Raw genomic sequence first — 18824 nt, 5'->3', positions numbered from 1 at the left:
TAACGGCTGAAAAATTTAAAAATTATTGTAATGAACTTATGTCAATTGTGGAACTTGCAAACTAGATACGACACACAAAACAGGTCGCGCGTCTTCCGGAATTCCCACAGCTACCGTGTCGTATCTAGGTTCTACGTTAGACAATTGACATAAAATCCATGGTGCACAATTTGCTATGTACAATTTCATTATAAAACTTTCTTTTTTTTCCATTCCGCAACAATGTAAATTGAACCTTACTTTCTCATGTAATATGGCATTCACTGCGATGGCTTTGTACAATAGCCTGTCTCAAAAACAACTATGGTTAAAAAAACTTAGGCACAGTTATACCAGCCCAGTTTTGAAAGTGAATATTGTAACTAATGGAAAGTTCGGTGTCTTATTCGTAATAAGTTAATAAGAAATGGTCGGAAAGTTGTTCTACATATATAATATATGTACAGATATAGCTACAAGGTGCGACATAGTCGTTAAACCACTAAATATTTATTAATTACTTTTCGAATTCCGGATTTCCGGAAATGGTTTTACTACATCAAGACATAACTAATGACCTAGGAAGTCGAACTTAGATTTTAAAGTAATTTTAATGGTGCCATGTAAAAATGCAGTAGATAACTGATCTTTTCCCAAAGCAGAGAATAAAAAAGTTACGAGAATGGTCAATCGCCGCCCCTCCTTACTTTAGATACCTCACCGCGCCCCGCACATTGACGGAACGGCAACAAGGCAGTAAAACCATTTCCGGAAAACCGGAATTCGGGAAGTAATTAATATTTGGTGGTTTTAACAACTCTACGTCGCTCCTTGTAACTATATCTATGTATGTGTCCATACATGTAGAACACCTTTTTCCAATCATTGGTAATAACCGACAGGACCGAACTTTCTCCTGCGTCCGGCCATACCGACGACGCTGTCGACCTGTCGCTACTGCATTACTACACGAAGTCTGAGGAGATAGTGGAGTACGTGAAATTTAATTCGTTTTTTGTGAGAGTGCCAACCGAACATCTGTCGACCTTCACGAAGGACTTTTGGCCGAAGGGTGTCGGGCAGATATCGGCAATTCCGCGGCTGGTTACCTGACACCAGATTCCGATACACGTCGCCAAGTGCAATTCGTGCAGTTATTTAGTACAAATAGTGTTTTATTATACCGTATGTTAGTCCTTAGGTATATATTATACGGGCCACGTGGCCTGAATTTTACAAAATATAGTGCGATGGTTTTCAAAAATAATAGCGTAAACCAAATAGTTCATTTTTGTCTTATTACACAGATGCACTCAGAATGAACTAAACTTTATTGTGAAAGAGACACCGAGCTGTTTGTTTAAAATAATCACGTAAGATACAACTCGTCGGTTTTACATTTCAGATATTCTGCAGTTGTTTTTAAACTATCTTCCTGACGATTTAGGTGATTTTGGGATAGGCCACTATTCTAGAAAGCCATCGAGTTATGTAAAAAGTAAAAAGGAACTATTTTGCTTTGGGTCACTATTCTCGAATATATATTCTCAAATTTACCCATACACCAGACAACTACCTAACAGCCTTACTAATTACAGAGGTCACGCGATATGACTTTCACACAATGAACTTGCAATCCTACAGAAATTTATATATTATAAACAATTTAACAATAAGAAACATCCCACTATTAAAAACCATGAAAGCAAACGGCATGACTGCTATGTTAATCAACTAGTTATCCGCACCTTAAAAAATGATTGTCACCTTAATATTCCTTAGTCACATTACACAAGCACTTTGCCGCATAGTAGTTGGGCGCGTCGATCTAAGTAGCAACGCTCAGTGTTGGGCATGAGGTCCTTAATAAACGTTCACATAACCACCAATGACGTGTGCGGGCTTCGGGGTGAGTTAGCGTGTAGGAGACGTAGTCCGTTCACACTTTGATGCGCTGCAGTCACTCGGCGTCCGCAGGTGTGTGCCACGTCAGTCGTTCCTCGTAAAATGCGATTACCTGAAACAAAACGAACAATTTCAAATGGTAAAATATTTATCATTGCCATTGACTTACAATTATATGGACGTCGGGTCCGCGCTAAAAAGTGTCCGAACTTATAGGGCGTTAAAATCGTATACAGAGCGTCATTCACGCTTTAGTCTACGTTTGTTCGACTGACAGCGAAGCAAGCAAAATTAGACAGTACCGCGATGACATTACAATTTAAATTCAACGTTTTAGCTTTTTCATATTCCTTTACATGTCACTACATTTAAATAGGTTGACTTGGGACATTTTTTTCGTGGTTTTTGTATTAGACCCGTCGTCCATCATTTGTAAGTCAATGATCATTGCACATTGCGTCTTAACTGTTTGCACTGTGGGCGCTGGATGAAGAGGTCCCGGGTTTAATGTCCAGTAGGATTAGGAAATGAACTTTTCTAAATCATTTTGGTAATACTGATTGTAATGACAATAATGGTAACTATGATCACACAATATACTACTTAATTAGAGCTCTTTGTAAAAAAACGACCTCAAAAGTCTGTGGAATTACATCTAAAATCGAAAGCGTTTTGGGTACACGCGATACAAACGTCTGTTTATTTGAGAAATAGTTCGCCCCATCGCGCGCTTAATAATTTACCTCCTTTTGAAAAAATGTATGACTGTAAACCGAATCTAAGTAATCTTAGAGTTTTCGGATGTCGAGCTTTAGCCATGAAAATAAGGTATGTCTCCTTCAAAGGTCCTTATACGGTCTAAAGCAAGCCCCTCGTGCGTGGAATATTAAACTTAATTTTAACCACGTTTTATTGAAATCGGTTACCGGAAAGTGTGCGAAACCGGGTTCATTTCCTTGTTTGCCACTCTTGGAGGTAGAATATTGTCTTCAAATTTAAATGGGACTTTAGCCACTAGTTATTTATTTGTAGTCCCACATATAAATAAATCGACTCATCCGTAGAACAAAGATGTATGTGTAGTAACACTGTTTATTCCCAGAACATTGTACATTTTGTTCGTTGTTCTTCGCTGTGGGTATCAAGATCGACTGTTGTTCATTTTTATGTTTCCGAAACGAAATAAGATATAAAAATTCTAAAAACACCTATCGATTAGCCTTATTTTGAATAACGAGATTATGTATTTCGCAATACTGGGAAAAACAATTATTTCACAAAATATCAACTTTGAAATCAATGCAATTAAAATTTCACTGTGTCAAAAATTGTTTTTGTTTTCACAAATGTCATCACACGTTAATTTGTAACAGATGATTCCACATTTTGTTTTACCGAAATTTGAAAGTGATTGCTTTTTACAGCAATTTTGTCGCGTTATCCTAAATTGAGTAATTTTCTGTGTAAATTCCAGATAATGGTTTTCATAGTATAACGACGATTTAAATATTTTCGCTCTATAATCACATCAGACTCTGTTCTTCGGATGAGTCGAGATAACTAGTAGTTTACAGAATCAATGCTGAGGTACCCACTTTCCAACAAAAAAAAAAAAAGAATTATCAAAATTGGTTCACATGCAATCGCGTACAAAAAATACAGTAGAATTGAGAACCTCCTCCTTTTTCAAATCGGTTAAGAATATGACACTAACCTGTTTTTTTGTTTTACTCGAGTCATTTTTGCAAGTTTTTATTATACTATACGGCATGATTGACAAGCGCGCTACCGGTCAACCAAACAAAGACTGACTTGCGCTTGTTTTTGTTTTATTAACTCTAATATTTCGACTGAAGGACTTTAATCAAGAAAATAAATTAATGAAATAAATGAAAAAATGACTCAATATCAAAGCTACTCAGACTTGCGCTTTAAGGGTTCAACTCATTACTCCACAATAAAATATGGTTTATATATTTTTTGGGTTAATAAATGGATAGTGTATATTTGAACATTATCTATCACTCGTTATTTTTACATTAAAAAGAAGTTTTAAGTATAGGCTCACCTGTTGTGGACACTTAATGTTCGCAACCTTGGCAGGGACAAGCTCCGCCTCATCGGAATCAGTCCATTTGACTAAAAACATCAGTTCTCCTGTCGCGTCTGACGCTCCTGAAACGTTATAACGCCCATTTATATTTACATCTTTATGTAAAACCTAACAGCAGGTGTAACATGAAGTTTATTGCATATCACAATGTTTTACTACCGTGACATTCAATTATTTTCTGCTGGTAGCTGTAAAGGTACCTGGCTGTGTGAAAGAAAAACTTTCATAGATTTCTCACAGATGGCGCTACGGCAAAAAAGTCGTTAATAAACAAAGAGCTGCAACAAGTACATAGAAAAAAATTCGTCGGGTCTGCTGGTGCCGTAGTTCAGTTTTTATATCAAGTGACGGGACGACCAAGTCGTGCGCCTGGTGGTAAACGACACGCCTGTCCATAACAGTTGCAGTGCCACTCAGAGATTTAAATCGCAAAGATCTGAGGGAAACTGCCAATGCACCTGAGGCTCAATTTGAAAAGTCCCATTTTTGTAATTTCACAGTATAGTATTCGATCTTTGTATTAATAAATAAAAAGAAGTAGTTGATCAGCGCATTAAAAAGATTCTCTCAACATCTTTTATAAATCTAGCTGCATTGTACAAAATTGTAATAAAAAAATACTCCAACTTCAATTTTAACTTAGCATAAGACTGATTTTTATCAATTGCAGAGATGTTTTGAATACTCCGACCGAATGATTCATTTAAATATTCCTTTTATATGTATTTATTATGAGTAAAGTATTTTTATCATAGAACATAGTCGTAGAGTGAAAACCTGAGTAATGCATTTTGATACAATTTGTTTTTATTTTTTCTATTATATTAAAAAACAAGCAAAATAGGCGCTTTGTCCTCGAGTCGGATACCAGCCCGTTGCACCAAGTACCAAGTATATTAAAAAATAGTACTATAGCATCCCAAACGTATAAAATTAAAATGCTACAATTACAAACAAGATGAGCTAACAAAGTTTTACACCACAAGATTTTTTACAATTACAAGTTTGTTTTCATCCCATGATGACATTTCATTACACTTTTTGTTTACTACCTCCGTGGCTGAAATGCCACCATGCTGGTCTGCCACATAAACGTCCTGGGTTCCATTCCCGGACCGGGAGAAATATTTGTAAGGCCTACATTGATTTCACTCGTGAATTTGGGTGTAAATTGTGGTTATCAACGTGTGTGTCCATTGCAACCTAATGTAAGTTAAAAAAAAATCTGGACCTAAATGTCCACCTCTGTACATCTGTGATTGACAACCACTTTGTCAAAAACTGTACTCTAGCGAAGAAAAGTCATCACTATCACAAACTTGAAACACTTGCCTATAATTTTTTCCGCCTTCAATCCTTTGTCAAAACCAGTCTTGTTCTTGTCGTCCTTGCGTTCCCGTTTCGACTCCTTGGGCTCCTCAACGGAGGAGACGCTAGTGGCGCGGCCTTTCCGACTCGTACTGGTCTCCTCACTCGACTCGCGGATTCTCTTCTTGCCGCGGGGCTCTTCTGGTTTCTTTGTTTTCTACGAGAAAATGTTTAATATATACATACTACTACAGAACCAAATCGTATCTCGGGATGAGTTAAATGGTCATAAGGAGAGATCATCTTGCCTAGTGTCGCCATGGCAGGTTACCACCGTAATTGAGATCTAAATGTGCAAATGTGACTTGAACAATAGCAAGTTACAGTTAGTAAGTATATTGTCGCCAAAGGCACTGGCCCTCATCAACTTAAACGTTCCTCGTAGAGTGCCTAGGGTCCCCATTGCCAAATCATTTGTTTTATCTAGTGGCCGAACTAATCTCGGAAGGTACCCCCTTGAACAGACTCATGCTGTCATACAATGACTTGACTGTGACCAGAGACAGTGACATAAACATCTTTCATGTAGGGAACACTAAACAACTTATTCGCAAGTGCAAGCAATTGTTTCAAGCTTAAATCAAATTATTGCCGTAATTTTACATTTTTAAATGTTTTATTTTTATTATTTTAGTTTATTCTTTGTATCTCATTGGCTTACTCTAAATATTTAGTGCTGTGTACACCTGTAGCGACTTAGCACCTTGTATGGTGAACGTATGTGTATTTATTTCTAAGGTTGTTTTGTGTTACGTTCATGGTGTATCTTTAAATAAATAAAAGTTACAACATAAAGAGGTGAAATTTGTGATCTTAAAGTAACTAAAAAAGCAAAAACCTTGGCTCTAACAAATCTATTCAGAAGACAACACAATTTTTTGTACGATAGACAAATCACATAATATACATACATATCTATCATGAATTGTTTTCTCTTTAACTTTAACTATAACTATGTTGAGTGTGTGCGTTATTTATTATTTATTTATTTCTGAAATCTAGGTCAAACATTGAAGAATTATAACAACACCTCAATGAACACTACGTCAACTTTATTTTTTGGTCATTTCCTGTTACTTTTGTAAACAGAAATATTTATTTACTAATATTATGATCCCGGAATTTGATGAAAAAAATGGAAAAAAAAAACATTTTTTTTAAATATCTCTCTATTTCTTTAACTCGCAAAAATCTGAGGAGCACTGCCACTGCGCCAGTCGCACTGAAACATAAGTTGACAAGTCCCATGTGCCTGTAATTTCACCAGCACCTTTACCCTTCAAAACCGAAACACAGTAATGCTGACATTACTGCTTGGCGGCAGAAATAGATAAAGTGGCAGTACTTCCCTGGACGGACTCTTTCACAAATATAGATTTTAAGACTTTCGTGGTTATTCACTAAATGATTATCACTAGTATCAGGTTTGACTCTCGACAGAACGTCACTACATACCACAGTTGGTACGAGAAGCCATCGAGATCATGAAGTACAAAACATTTAACCGTGATGATGGTTTTAAACTGTCCAGTGCATGGAATCCGGTCCTTAATGCGTGCAGTAATAAAAACAAAAACACCTCGAGTTCAGTTTCGCGTGTGGATACAGTGAGTGTGGTTTGTGTGAAAAAAGTGAGTGACAATGGTAACGCCACAACAAATCGCGATGAAGGTAGTCGTCGACAGCGCAAGAGGGTAGACAGATATGTCTGCTCATAAAGCTGTCATCTGCCGCCGTCCAGTCAACCCGTGACCATGGAGCGTGCAACCGTTCCGAAATATCGGGAAAATAAAAAGAAGTCATACCGTGGTAAGAAACCTGATACTAGTGATAATCATCTTTCACAAATGTTCATTGGACTTACATAGTTTGCTATTATTTTTTTACGCTCTATCTTCTACATATGAAAACTTCGCTGATAAAACAAGGTAAGTTGGTTGCAGTTATGTTAAGGGTCTTTCTCATTAAGGTTCATCAAACGATGAGTATCCGTATGACTGACTGACGTTTTAACGCCCGACCTCGAGGTAATTCGTGCGGGTGGAGTAGGAAAGATGCATGAGATCAGTGTCATATTCATATTACGATACTCAATGTCACTGAATTTACACTAGCTAAATGACAGTGGCACTGGGACAAAAAAAATCCGCGCATTTCTTACTAATAAACATTGAATTATTTTTACTTTAATACATTTACTTAAACAAAAGCTATTCATTTAAAAGCAATGCTTATAAAAATAGTTTATGAAATACGTAAATTACTATACGTCGTTACATGGTTATATTGTGTAGAATTTTAAAAACTGTCACAGGGATCATCGTACATAGGCATGGTCAGTGAGCATAAATAATAAGTATAATATCATTGGGCATGGTTATCATTATAGTATAGTCGTGGTTACTTTAAGAAAGTCTACTTATGTAGTCAAATTTTCCAAAGTGGGGTCTTGTAAGCGTGGTAAAGCCGAAATTGAAGATGTACACTAAGCACTACTGGTGTGTTACCTTTTTGGTCAGACACGTAGATGTAATAAATATTGTATCATCAAAGTCGAACTAAATACGGTTACGGGATTGCATAAACGACCTAAAACCCAGAACTGGATATAAAAAAATAATTAAAAGCGGCAATAATAGAGAGCACGGAGGAATGAGAGAGCCACAAAACACATTGCGTCCTCCCAAGCAACCTCGAAGGCGTACATAAATGCCGTCACGCACTAGAAAGTGAAAAATAACCACAGCACAAATTTAAGATAAGGGATTCAAGAGAGAGCGTACTAGAAGGAGCCTCGACTAAATACGGCATGCATCTCGCAGAACCCGGTTATGCACCAAAACGATTAGTAAGTATCAACTAGCATTCTACCAACCTTCGCCTTCCTAGAGTGTAAATTCTACCACTTCTACATGCAAAACTATCGACAGACGAAAAATTTCATTTTCACTTCTCATGCTCTTAAAGTTCGTATTTATGGTGGGTGCATAAAATAAAGTAACCATTACATTAAATATGTCTAATTGTTGTAAGTTTACATTTAATTTCAATTAAGTAATCGTTTATTTGTAATATTGCTGTTTAATTTCCTCACAATCGAAATGAAAATCAGAATATATAACTCGTTCATAAAACCCATTTTACCCTCGACTTAAGTATTCACCCTCGCCTGGGGCTCGGTTGGGTATTCTTGTCTCGGGTAAAATGACGCGTTTTATGCACTTGTTGTACACACGCCAGCACATTAACGTATCTTGTTCCGTTGCACTGGAGGCAATTTTCGAACAAAACAGTGTAGTCAGGTGTGCCGTTGTCCGTACAATCTACTACTCTATAATTCGAAATAAAAATAAAGCTTGAAAACAACACAGCAACTTATTTAACCCAATATAGATATAGCTATCTCGGTTCTGACTTCCTTCCACATACTACATATCTATATATGTGACATATATAATGGTCAGTCTTCTGATATATGGCCTAGATTTCGGGGGACAATTTAAAGCGTGCTAATAAATCGTTCGTTGATGCCATTACGAGGAAGCTTACTTCATTGAAACAGTGTATAATTGAAATTAACAATCAACAGAAAATAAATGCATCATATAATTATTATACAATAAAGACCCTATGCACACGGCGTATAAAACGCGCCGAAGACGCGCGTAAACGCGATGCAGACGCAACGAGTAAACCTAGTAGAAGTAGTAGAGCATTAGCAGCAGCAGAGCTCCTTGTGAGCTCGTCCAGAGAAGTACTGCCATCTTACTTATTTCTGCCGCGAAGCAGTATTGTTAGCATTGCTACGTTCCGGTTAGAAGGGTAAAGGCTCTGGTGAAATTACAGGCATATAGGACTTGTCAACTTTATGTGTCAGTGTGACGGGCGCAGTGGCAGTGCCCCTCAGATCTTTGCGAATTAAAGCCTCTGAGTGGCACTGCAACTGTTATGGAGAGACGTGTAGCTTACCATTAGGCGGCGCACGACTTGTTCGTCCCGTCACTTGATATTATAAAAAAACCTTTGGACACGTTCGCAACTTCTTCTGCAGCCGCAGATATACTGTAGTTGCGTGTTAACGTGATAGTATTAACTTTAGGTTTGTTTATTAATTTTTGAAATGAAGCAACTAGGTACGTGAAATTGTAAGTGTAAAGTGGAGTATATAAGCTTCTTGCTTGCAACGCGATGTTTGTGCGCGTTTTAATCGATTCAAACGCGCGTAAACACGAGCTTTGAACGCGTTTCTCGCGTGCATCTGTATCGACTTTGAATCGCTACGAATGCAACAATCTCCTTTTTGTCGAAACGCGCGTCGTCGTCGCGTATAAAATAAGCCTTGAGCATAGGCTCTTATAACGTACTTTCTGATTCAATTTGAACTGTTGAATCAGACTTTGTAAATTTTAATACGTCAAAATTATAAGTTACTTATAATTGTGAAAAAGGGCATGGCATACCTTGACCATATATACGCTACCGAATGCAATTTATTTCCTATTTGTATTTAAATTTATCTTTAATGCCATGAAAAAAAAAATTGTTTACTACTATTTCTATGCTTCTTATATATTTCAACTGACGTACTTGAATCTAAGGTCAAGAAATAAATTAAAAATCCAAAGTCACAGAACAAATTTTTAAAAACGACTAAAACCAAGATGTACTATCAAATGCAATTTGTGTCATTCCTGTAAAATTCACATAAATACGATAGGAAAAAAAACATTTTGTTCTACTAATAGCCGTTATTATTACTGTATTATATTACCTTCCATGTTTATTATCTCTAACAGTTCGACTGAAGGACTTGTATCCAAGGGCATACAACTAATTAAAAAATATAATATAAATATTCGCACCCGAAACTTAAGAGGCTTATTTTGAACACCATGCATATATGTACTTATGACATTTTTCTTTCCACACACATATGTATTTACATAGCACTTTAGTGAATTTAGAGAAGCCAAGTTTTGTACATGACAATTCAACAACGTTCTCACTATCAAGACGAAAATTAAAAATTGTTTTAAAGTACAGATTAAGTTCCTCCAGTTATGGTATCGACTTCTTTGACACACTGTATTACATAATTTCAATGTGTGAAATCAATTTTGCAAGCGAATTGTATTCTATAATAATTTCAATGCTCAGTTTTATTACTCCATGTTATCATTTTTCAGATCAGATTATCGTTTTATATGTAAAAAAAAAACTGAACTGTATTTGTTAAATCGTACAATGTTTCTAATAGTGGTTCGTATTTGCTTAAATATATTGTTTTATACTTGTATAGAATAGTTTGAAGTTTTTGCTTGAGGTTGAATGTCCTGACGGTTTTCATACAAAAACTTTTGCATGATCTACCCAAACATGAACCTTGTTTACCATTAAGGGGATCACGACACAGACAGACACTTCTTCACTCTTATATATGGACCGAAAGCTTTTATCTGTCCGGCTTAAGCCATTAATAAGTGTGGTGACTCCCTAATATGGTAATATCAACATGAGTGTTTCAGCAAGTACATAAATTTGAAATTAACCACGCAAACATATTTGTATGAAATTAGGAACCAAAACATTCCACTTTATAAGTTACAAACTGTCCCAAATCTTTTCTCAGGTCATTTATTTCACTAAATCTCACCTCCTTCTCCTTTCTAGCATCTTCAAATGTTTTAATCAATTCCTCGCAGTCCAAGTTCTCCTCTGGCTCCCATGTACTCTCGTCTTCTTTGTAGCCCTTCCATTTCAGCAGGTATTGCACCTTGAAAACAAATAAATGTTTATTTAATATTTTGAATTATTTTTTTCTGTCTTTGGTTAGATTAGTCGTAATCATTGATGGGTTATCATCGTAGTGGCGGTCCTAACATAATAGCTAGAGATGTTCACCTTCGTAGATTCAGATTTAAAATGAACAAGAATTTTAAATGTGCTCGGTTTCGATTATCAAAAAGGTTTCTTGCCATTTTCTTCTGGTGGCTGAGGAGTCCAGATTTTATATTTTTTCTACTGTAGCAGTCTGTAGTCCTGTTACTTCTGGGTCATATTCCACATATTCAGAAATCTCTGTAATACTATTATTTCAGTTGACAGCTGAACTCCGGAGCTCAATTCAGTAGATCCTAATGGGTTTGATGATGTACTATATAAGTAGTTAACACAGTACAGGTTTATGTATTTTACAGGGTTATATATTATGTTAGTACTTTTGTATTGTGTATTAACGACATTTCTTTTGATCTTTATGTGGCTGTTTATTAAGAAGCATTAGTTTAACGAGATTCGTGATCACTGTGGGCATTCTCAGCTATTTCTCAAATATTTGGCTACACCGCTTTTGGTTGCGATAGGTTTCTTTTCAATTTCTTTAGCCATTGCTATAGTATATTCAACTATGCTTGAATCTTCTGTGATGCTGGAGATACGCTTGATCTACGTACATAGCAGGTTCCATGCTGTCACTTTGCAGTAAGTCTACTGTGAAACAGAACTCGACCAAGCACCGAACTTAGAACAGATGCGAGCACGTAGAATACAGTTAGTTCTTCTTCGTATCATGTAGTTTGGGGAGTAGATCATCATCCCATGATCAGTTGAAAGCCTTATGTATGTCCAGAAACGCAGCTGATCAGTACTCCCTTTTTTTAATGAGGCTTTAGCCACCTTGAGTGACTATGTCAGCCTCAGGGGAGGATTACTGGGTCCCTACTCAAGGGACACGTTCAAAAACTTATAAAGGGTCCGCCATCTAACGTTTTTTTTTTCAACTAGTGCTTATTTCGTGAATAGTAACACTTAGCTCATGTTTGATTTGACAGATAATTAGTTTTATCCTTCCGCTGAACGAATATGGTTGTGTATACGCTTGAACAACGCTGGGAAATATTGCGACATTACTTTGAAAATCATGGTAATATTGCAGAATGTGTGAGAAAATTGCGTACGGATTTTGGAAGAAGAGAAGCACCGTCAGCTCCGTATGTTCGTTATCTTGTGAAAAAAGTGAAAGAAACTGGCATCCTCATCGATAAACCAATGCGTGAAAAGCCCAAAACAGTGCGTACACCCGAGAATATTGCTGCTGTGGCAGAAAGTGTGCGTGAAGCGCCATCAACATCAATTCACCGTCGTTCTCAACAATTGAACATTTCGGAGACATCATTGAGACGAATTTTGCATAAAGACCTTGGTATGACGCCATACAAAGTCCAATTGGTTCAGGAGTTGAAGCCAACTGACCATCCAATGCGTTTTCGCTTCGCTACGTGGGCCTGCGATCGACTTACAGAAGATGCCGATTTTGCAAAAAAAATCATCTTTTCAGATGAAGCTCATTTTGATCTTGGCGGGTATGTAAACAAGCAAAATTGTCGCATTTGGGGCACAGAAAACCCGCACGCATACATTGAAAAGCCGACGCACCCAAAACGAGTCACTGTTTGGTGCGGATTTTGGTCCAGAGGCATAATTGGGCCATTTTTCTTCGAAAATGAGCAAGGAGTGGCCGTAACAGTCAATGGCGATCGTTATCGGGCCATGTTGAACGAATTTTTGTTCACAAAAATTGAAGAGGAGGATATTGGCAACATTTGGTTTCAACAGGACGGCGCTACGTGCCACACAGCCGAAGCTACACTCAATGTTTTGCGCCCTGTTTTTGAAGATCGCATTATCAGCCGCAGAGCTGATGTCGTTTGGCCACCTCGGAGCTGCGATTTGACACCGTTGGACTATTATTTGTGGGGTGCCGTCAAAGATAAGTGTTACGCCGACAAGCCAGAGACAATTGACGCTTTAAAGGACAATATTCGTGAAGCCATTGGTGAAATACAGCTGCACACAATCGATAATGTGCTTAAAAATTGGACCGATCGTGTAGGCTACTGCATGGCCAGCCGAGGCAGCCATTTGAATGAAATTATTTTTCATTATTAACCGGAAGGATTGTACTTTCAAATAAAAAAAGAAATTTGAGAAAATATTCAGTAGTTTTTTTTTTAATTTCATTTAAAAAAAAAAAAGTAATTTGGCGGACCCGTTACAAGTTTAGAGCGCCAATACATACAGGCCTACTCCCTTTTCTTAAAGGACTGTTTAATTTTATGCAGCACTTGATAACCCTCCAGTTCTTGAAATCTTCAGAAAAACTTTCTCAAATTTTTTGGAAGAATATTGGCAACACGCCTATAAGGCTGTAGGAAATTAATCCAGCGGGTCCCTATCCAGATTTGGCTGTAATAGCAACAAGCGTGATTTTCCACAATTTTGGAAAACTTGTATCCAGAAGCATTAATGAGCATGGTTAGTAAGTTTTAGTTTTTTGAGAAGCTGTTAATACTTTGTTGGTTATTAGAGATGTTGGATTTCTATTGGTGAAAGTTTCACACGGACTGCAGCTGGCCCCATTTTTTTTTTTGCACATACTCTTCAAATTCCTGTTATTGACCTGAATACTGGATAAATCACTCAGTCTTCTCTATCAGTCTCATTGCCTATGGGACCTGAGAGCCTTCTTAAATTTATTAGTGGAGGAGAAGATTACAAAGCCACTTCCAGTATTTTGTTACCTGTTAGAATGCTGTTTGTTCTTGTCTTATGTTTTCAATCCGATTTTCAGATTAACTTGTAAATATAGGTGTCTTCAAAGACAAAATAATTTGTGTTATGGTTTTATACGATGAGTGGTTTTTCTATATTATAATACAATGTGTAGATCATTCTACAATTGACATAGAGACATGGTGAAGTGTGACAACTCCTTTATTATTGATGACCTTGGTGGCTCAGCAGTTAACACTGTAGAGCCAGATAAGGAGGTACTGTGTTTGATTCTCAGGAGGACCAATTTGGATCATGATCACATCAGCCGGAAGACGTCCACTGCTGAACATAGGCCTCCCCCAAAGATTTCCAGACCAGCTAATCGGACGCGACGTGCATCCATCGGTTAACCGCCGCCCTTACCAGGTCATCCGTCCATCTAGTAGGGAGCCGTCCCACTGAACGCCTTCCCTGCCCCAACGGCCGTCAGTTCTACAGGTTATGTGCCCTGCCCACTGCCACTTCAACTTGCTAATCCTTCGAGTTATGTCGGTGACTTTCGTTCTTCTACGAATCTCCTCATTTCTGATTCGATCACGTAGAGAAAAGCATTGCTCGCTCCAAAGCTCGTTGAGTGACTTTGAGCTTTTTGTGAGGCCCATAGTGATCACGTCTCAGAGCCGTAGGTCATCGCTGGCAACACGCACTGCTCAAAGAGTTTTGTCTTCAAGAACTGCGGTTTGTGTACAAGAAGACGTCCCAGAGCTTCCCGAAAGCTGCCCAACCGAGTCGGTTTCGACAATTGACATCTTTCCGAAGTTGACCCTGCTTAACTGGACGGTTTGTCCGAGGTGGACATACTTGTCAACAACTTCGAGAGTAGAGGTTCCCACTGTTATAGGAGTGGGTCAATTTGGATAACTTTTCTAAATTGGTTTTGGTGTGGGTGCTCTGGTATAAGGAATTTCCCAGTTCCAGATCAAGTAATTGATGTGTATCTATATAGTTGTAATTTTTAAGTTATGTATGTATGTCACAATATTTGAACACCATGATATTAAATTATTTTTGTGAAATTACTCCACTAGTTTGTTATAATTGTTAATACAAAGATCAAACACTTAGAAAAAATTTCTTCGGTCCGGCTGGATTCGAAACAACGTCTTCCAGCAAACAGTGTCAGATACTATATACTACCAACTAAGCCACGTAAAAAACAATCAAACATTACTAATTTTTCTGTGCACTTGTTGCAAATCTTTGTTTCTAGATTTTGGGCGACCTTTTTGCCTCTGTGAAAAATCTCTCTGTGAAAAACTGTCTGTTGCCATCTGTGAAAAATCTATTTCTTCACTCAACCAGATACCTTTACAGGTACCAGCAGCTGCTAGAGATGTCTATATATTTGGTCAAATATCTAATTACATCCAGTCAGTATGTTGGCTTTCTACGGATGATTATCTAAAATTGTTAATACACTTCCTACAACTAATGTAAAAATGTAATAATCAAGTTTGATCATAAACTGGTGTGCTTATTGTTCCATACTCCATCTCTAAGAATCAGTATCATATAATGTTTGAACATAGTCTAGTTCAAAGGTATGTGGCAGACGGCAGAATTGTCCTTATAATAATGGGGCTGCTTATTCATTCCTACATATGCATACTTTGTTATACAAATGCTGAATCCCAAGTGTTTTCCATTCTTTGTTTCTACATTGCATGCATTCTACTTTTAACTACTCTCTCAACCAGGTTACAAACAGAAATAGTTTTGTTATAATCAGTGATCGGAATTGAGGAAGTTAATTAAGCCAATCTAATAAATGACATGGACATTCGCTTCTACAAGTCTCAGAACTTCTAGGAACTGATTATATTTATTGATTGTTTGAGTACATTGGCAAAAAGTAAACAGGAGACATCCTATATTATAGAATGTTTAAAAAAAACAGTAAAGAAAGCCATTTTATATGCATTGATGATGAAATGGGTATGTCCATACTAAGAAAATGTTAATACTTTAGATAAATAAACTCCCTCAATTTTGATCACTTATTATAATAGGCCCAATTCAATATTCATGACAGTTTTAATTTTAAGTAAAAGTTACAGTACATTAAGCAGATAGAAAATGAAATGATAAAGATGAAAATAAAATAATATCGTCTGAATGTAAAATGGAATATTTATCCATAGAGATTTACAGCACAGAAATGATAAATCAAATATAGTGTTTATTAACTCACTTCAGTACGAGTACTTACAACTTGCATTGTCGTTCTGTTTCTGTTGTTTAGAGCTTTACTTATTTTTTAAATAACTGTTCAGATTTTGCCTCATTGCTGTTCATTATCAACTTTTTGTCTTGTTTTGGTTTGAGGTTCGTATTCTAGAACTCTACTCAATGCTCAAGTCAGGATTGCAATTGAAACACAAGCACTGGAAATACGACCCTAATGGCAGGGAGTTAAGTATGATTTCGAGTGCTTTAAACCATACTCAAATGACTTGCCTGACTTGAGCATTGAGTAGAGTTCTAGAATACGACCCTCAGTAAATCATTTTTAGTTTTATTTTTGTGGTTTTAAATTACTCTAAATTAACTCTCTGTTCTTCGTTATGAATTATGTCAGTAAGATATTTATTACATTTTTTTTTATTTAATTTTACACCATCTCATCTCTAAAAACTTCAAATTTCACATATTCATGCTATGTGAAAAAATTAGAAACTGCATGACTTCAAAGTTTTGAAAAACAGTTTTCATGTTTTGGTCACATGTTGCATCAGGTTAAAGCAAATAATAATTATTAGTAAAGTGCAGCAGTTTGCACATGTGACAACACTAATAACAGCAGAAAGTGAATAGAACTAATACAGTTGAAATAACGACTGTGAAAATGAATAAATCGGCTTCAAATGTTAACATAAAATTAACAAAGCTGTCTCCAAAATGTATATTCAAGACAACTGTAAAAATCTTACGTAGATATGTAAATATGACCCTAAATAATGTGGAAAATATGGCGTGGCTTGCCGCCTAGACCGAGTGTCATAGACTAAACTGATATAGCACGTATGGGTTACCGGCAATACAATGATCGTAACTTAATCTTTGAGAAGTTTTAGTTATTTCCACGTCATGAAAAGACTTCAACAGAGCAAGTAAAAAATGTACAAAATGCATGCAGCGTCACTAAATACAGAAACGCAAAAATCTGTCCACCAACCTTCCCCTTCACAGTCCTTTTGTCTAAAACTTTTTCCACAACATATTCCTCTTCACTGGAAGCACTGGTATCTCCTTTCTTATCCTTCTTCCCCATGTTTTTGGCTTTAGAACACCAAAAAACACAAAAACGCACTCAAGCTGAATTAGCAGGAGACGCGTCCAGAAAGCCGGAATCCAAAATGGCGCGCTCAAATAAAACATGGCGTGTCATATTGTTGCCATTTGTAAATACTTCGACAATGTCATGGCATTACGTCACATGATAAGATTATCTTACTCATAAAAAGTTATATTTATTTTTATGAAATACAAAATCTTTTGAAGTACAATCTACAGAAATATAAAATATCCATATTTCTTTAAATGTATTTCAATATGAACTAGTGACCATCATTTATGGACATCAAATGAGTCTACAATATTTTCAATGGCTATATTAAACATGCTAACCAACTTAACGAAAAAGAATAGAAAAAAAAAATTTTTTTTCGACAACGGAAAATGCAAACATTATAGTACAAAATTATTTTCTCAAACTATAAAACATTGTTTTTCTTAATTTAAATCAAGTTTACTTCGACACGGCTATATTTGACGCCTGAGTTAAAACAATATGAAACCTAACTTTATCCATAATAACCTCCAAAGTTGATATACGCTGTCCTACTTTCTCTTGTGTCGAATGCGGTAATAAATAAGCAACTCTTCTCGTTCTCGCCAGCTCGTAATCAGAGAAAAGTCAGAATCTGTCAAAACATCGCAAGTTGGTGTACTTGCGACTGTTTTCAGTCAGTTGATTGAGTCAAGAAGAGTAAGTGTGGTGCGAATGATATTCCATTCATGGATTTACAAAAATTATTCAAATTGTTCGACACAAAATAAAGTGTTATAATCGTGTTGTGTTAGTGAACAGTTTTGAGGTTAATACGTGTTTAAATACGTATGATAAACAGACTAGTTTAATTATCAAGTTTTTGTGTCGATTCGAGTGGTATCAAATTGACTTTTGACGTCACTTGGAGCGACCAATCAGTCGGCACTTAAGAAAAATAACACTTGTTGAATGTTGAGTGTTTTGGTCCAATTTTCGCCCTTCGAATCCGGATCGGTAGTGAGTTCTTACGGAACTGGGACAATTTAATGGATTTAAATGGAAGCAGCTGACTATACTTCGGAAATATGTTATTAAAATGTACCCCGGACGGTCGGCGAATCAAAGTGAACGGAGTGCCGGTGAGCCAGGGAAATGTTGCAAGAGGTGAGTGATAGCTATTAAATTGCGTCTACTTTATCATTTAACTGTGACCAAAGACGACTCGATAAGTACGAGCCTAAAACAAACTAATAAATAGGGCGATCGATAAAGAAGTTGTTTTGTAGACCCGACTACGTCTCTGCGACGTTTGTTATTATTTTTAAACGTCTTTAGTAGTATGCTTAATACGCAGGGACGAAGTTCGATTTACAAACCAAATTTTTTTGCAAAGGTACCTTGTACTTTGCGTGGTTTTAGTATGCTGTTATTAAAAATTTGTATTTGTTGAACTTAATATGTTGGTACATACTTAGCTTGCGTTGCTGCATTTTGTCACAACAATTTATGGTTCAATTATGAAATTATTTATTATGTAGCTAATAGCTATTACTTAATTTTTGCGAATAATTTACT

The 18824-nt window shown here is 36.6% G+C and overlaps 2 protein-coding genes across 2 annotated transcripts in view; one reads left to right on the top strand and one right to left on the bottom strand.

Annotated features, from left to right (window-relative positions):
- Nucleotides 1-1753: 1753 nt before the first annotated feature.
- LOC113237609 (chromobox protein homolog 5-like) lies at nt 1754-17324 on the bottom strand. Its single transcript, XM_026474201.1, has 5 exons — nt 17154-17324; nt 11019-11138; nt 5330-5522; nt 3953-4059; nt 1754-1996 (listed from the first exon to the last, which is right to left on the bottom strand). Exons 1-5 carry the CDS (start codon nt 17247-17249, stop codon nt 1940-1942), a joined length of 573 nt encoding a protein of 190 aa, XP_026329986.1. The 5' UTR covers nt 17250-17324; the 3' UTR covers nt 1754-1939.
- Nucleotides 17325-18000: 676 nt separating this feature from the next.
- The window catches only part of LOC113232800, a 247124-nt gene continuing 246300 nt past the window's right edge, over nt 18001-18824 (top strand). The window contains exon 1 of the mRNA XM_026467603.1: nt 18001-18413. Within this exon, the coding sequence (XP_026323388.1) occupies nt 18335-18413 (79 nt within the window). The 5' untranslated portion in view covers nt 18001-18334. The remainder of the gene's footprint in view (nt 18414-18824) is intronic.

This window comes from Hyposmocoma kahamanoa, unplaced genomic scaffold (genome assembly GCF_003589595.1).
Source record: "Hyposmocoma kahamanoa isolate Upper Pololo Valley unplaced genomic scaffold, ASM358959v1 102, whole genome shotgun sequence".
NCBI lineage: Eukaryota > Metazoa > Arthropoda > Insecta > Lepidoptera > Cosmopterigidae > Hyposmocoma > Hyposmocoma kahamanoa.
This window is presented reverse-complemented; position numbering and strand designations above follow the sequence as displayed.

Excerpts from the sequence above, each read along its gene's own strand:
- LOC113237609 (XM_026474201.1), bottom strand. The coding sequence starts at position 17,249 with ATGGGGAAGAAGGATAAGAAAGGAGATACCAGTGCTTCCAGTGAAGAG. Across the intron at positions 4,060-5,329 it reads GAAGGCGGAAAAAATTATAG|GAGCGTCAGACGCGACAGGA; the intron begins GCAAGTGTTTCA and ends ATAACGTTTCAG. Across the intron at positions 1,997-3,952 it reads ACATTAAGTGTCCACAACAG|GTAATCGCATTTTACGAGGA; the intron begins GTGAGCCTATAC and ends GTTTTGTTTCAG.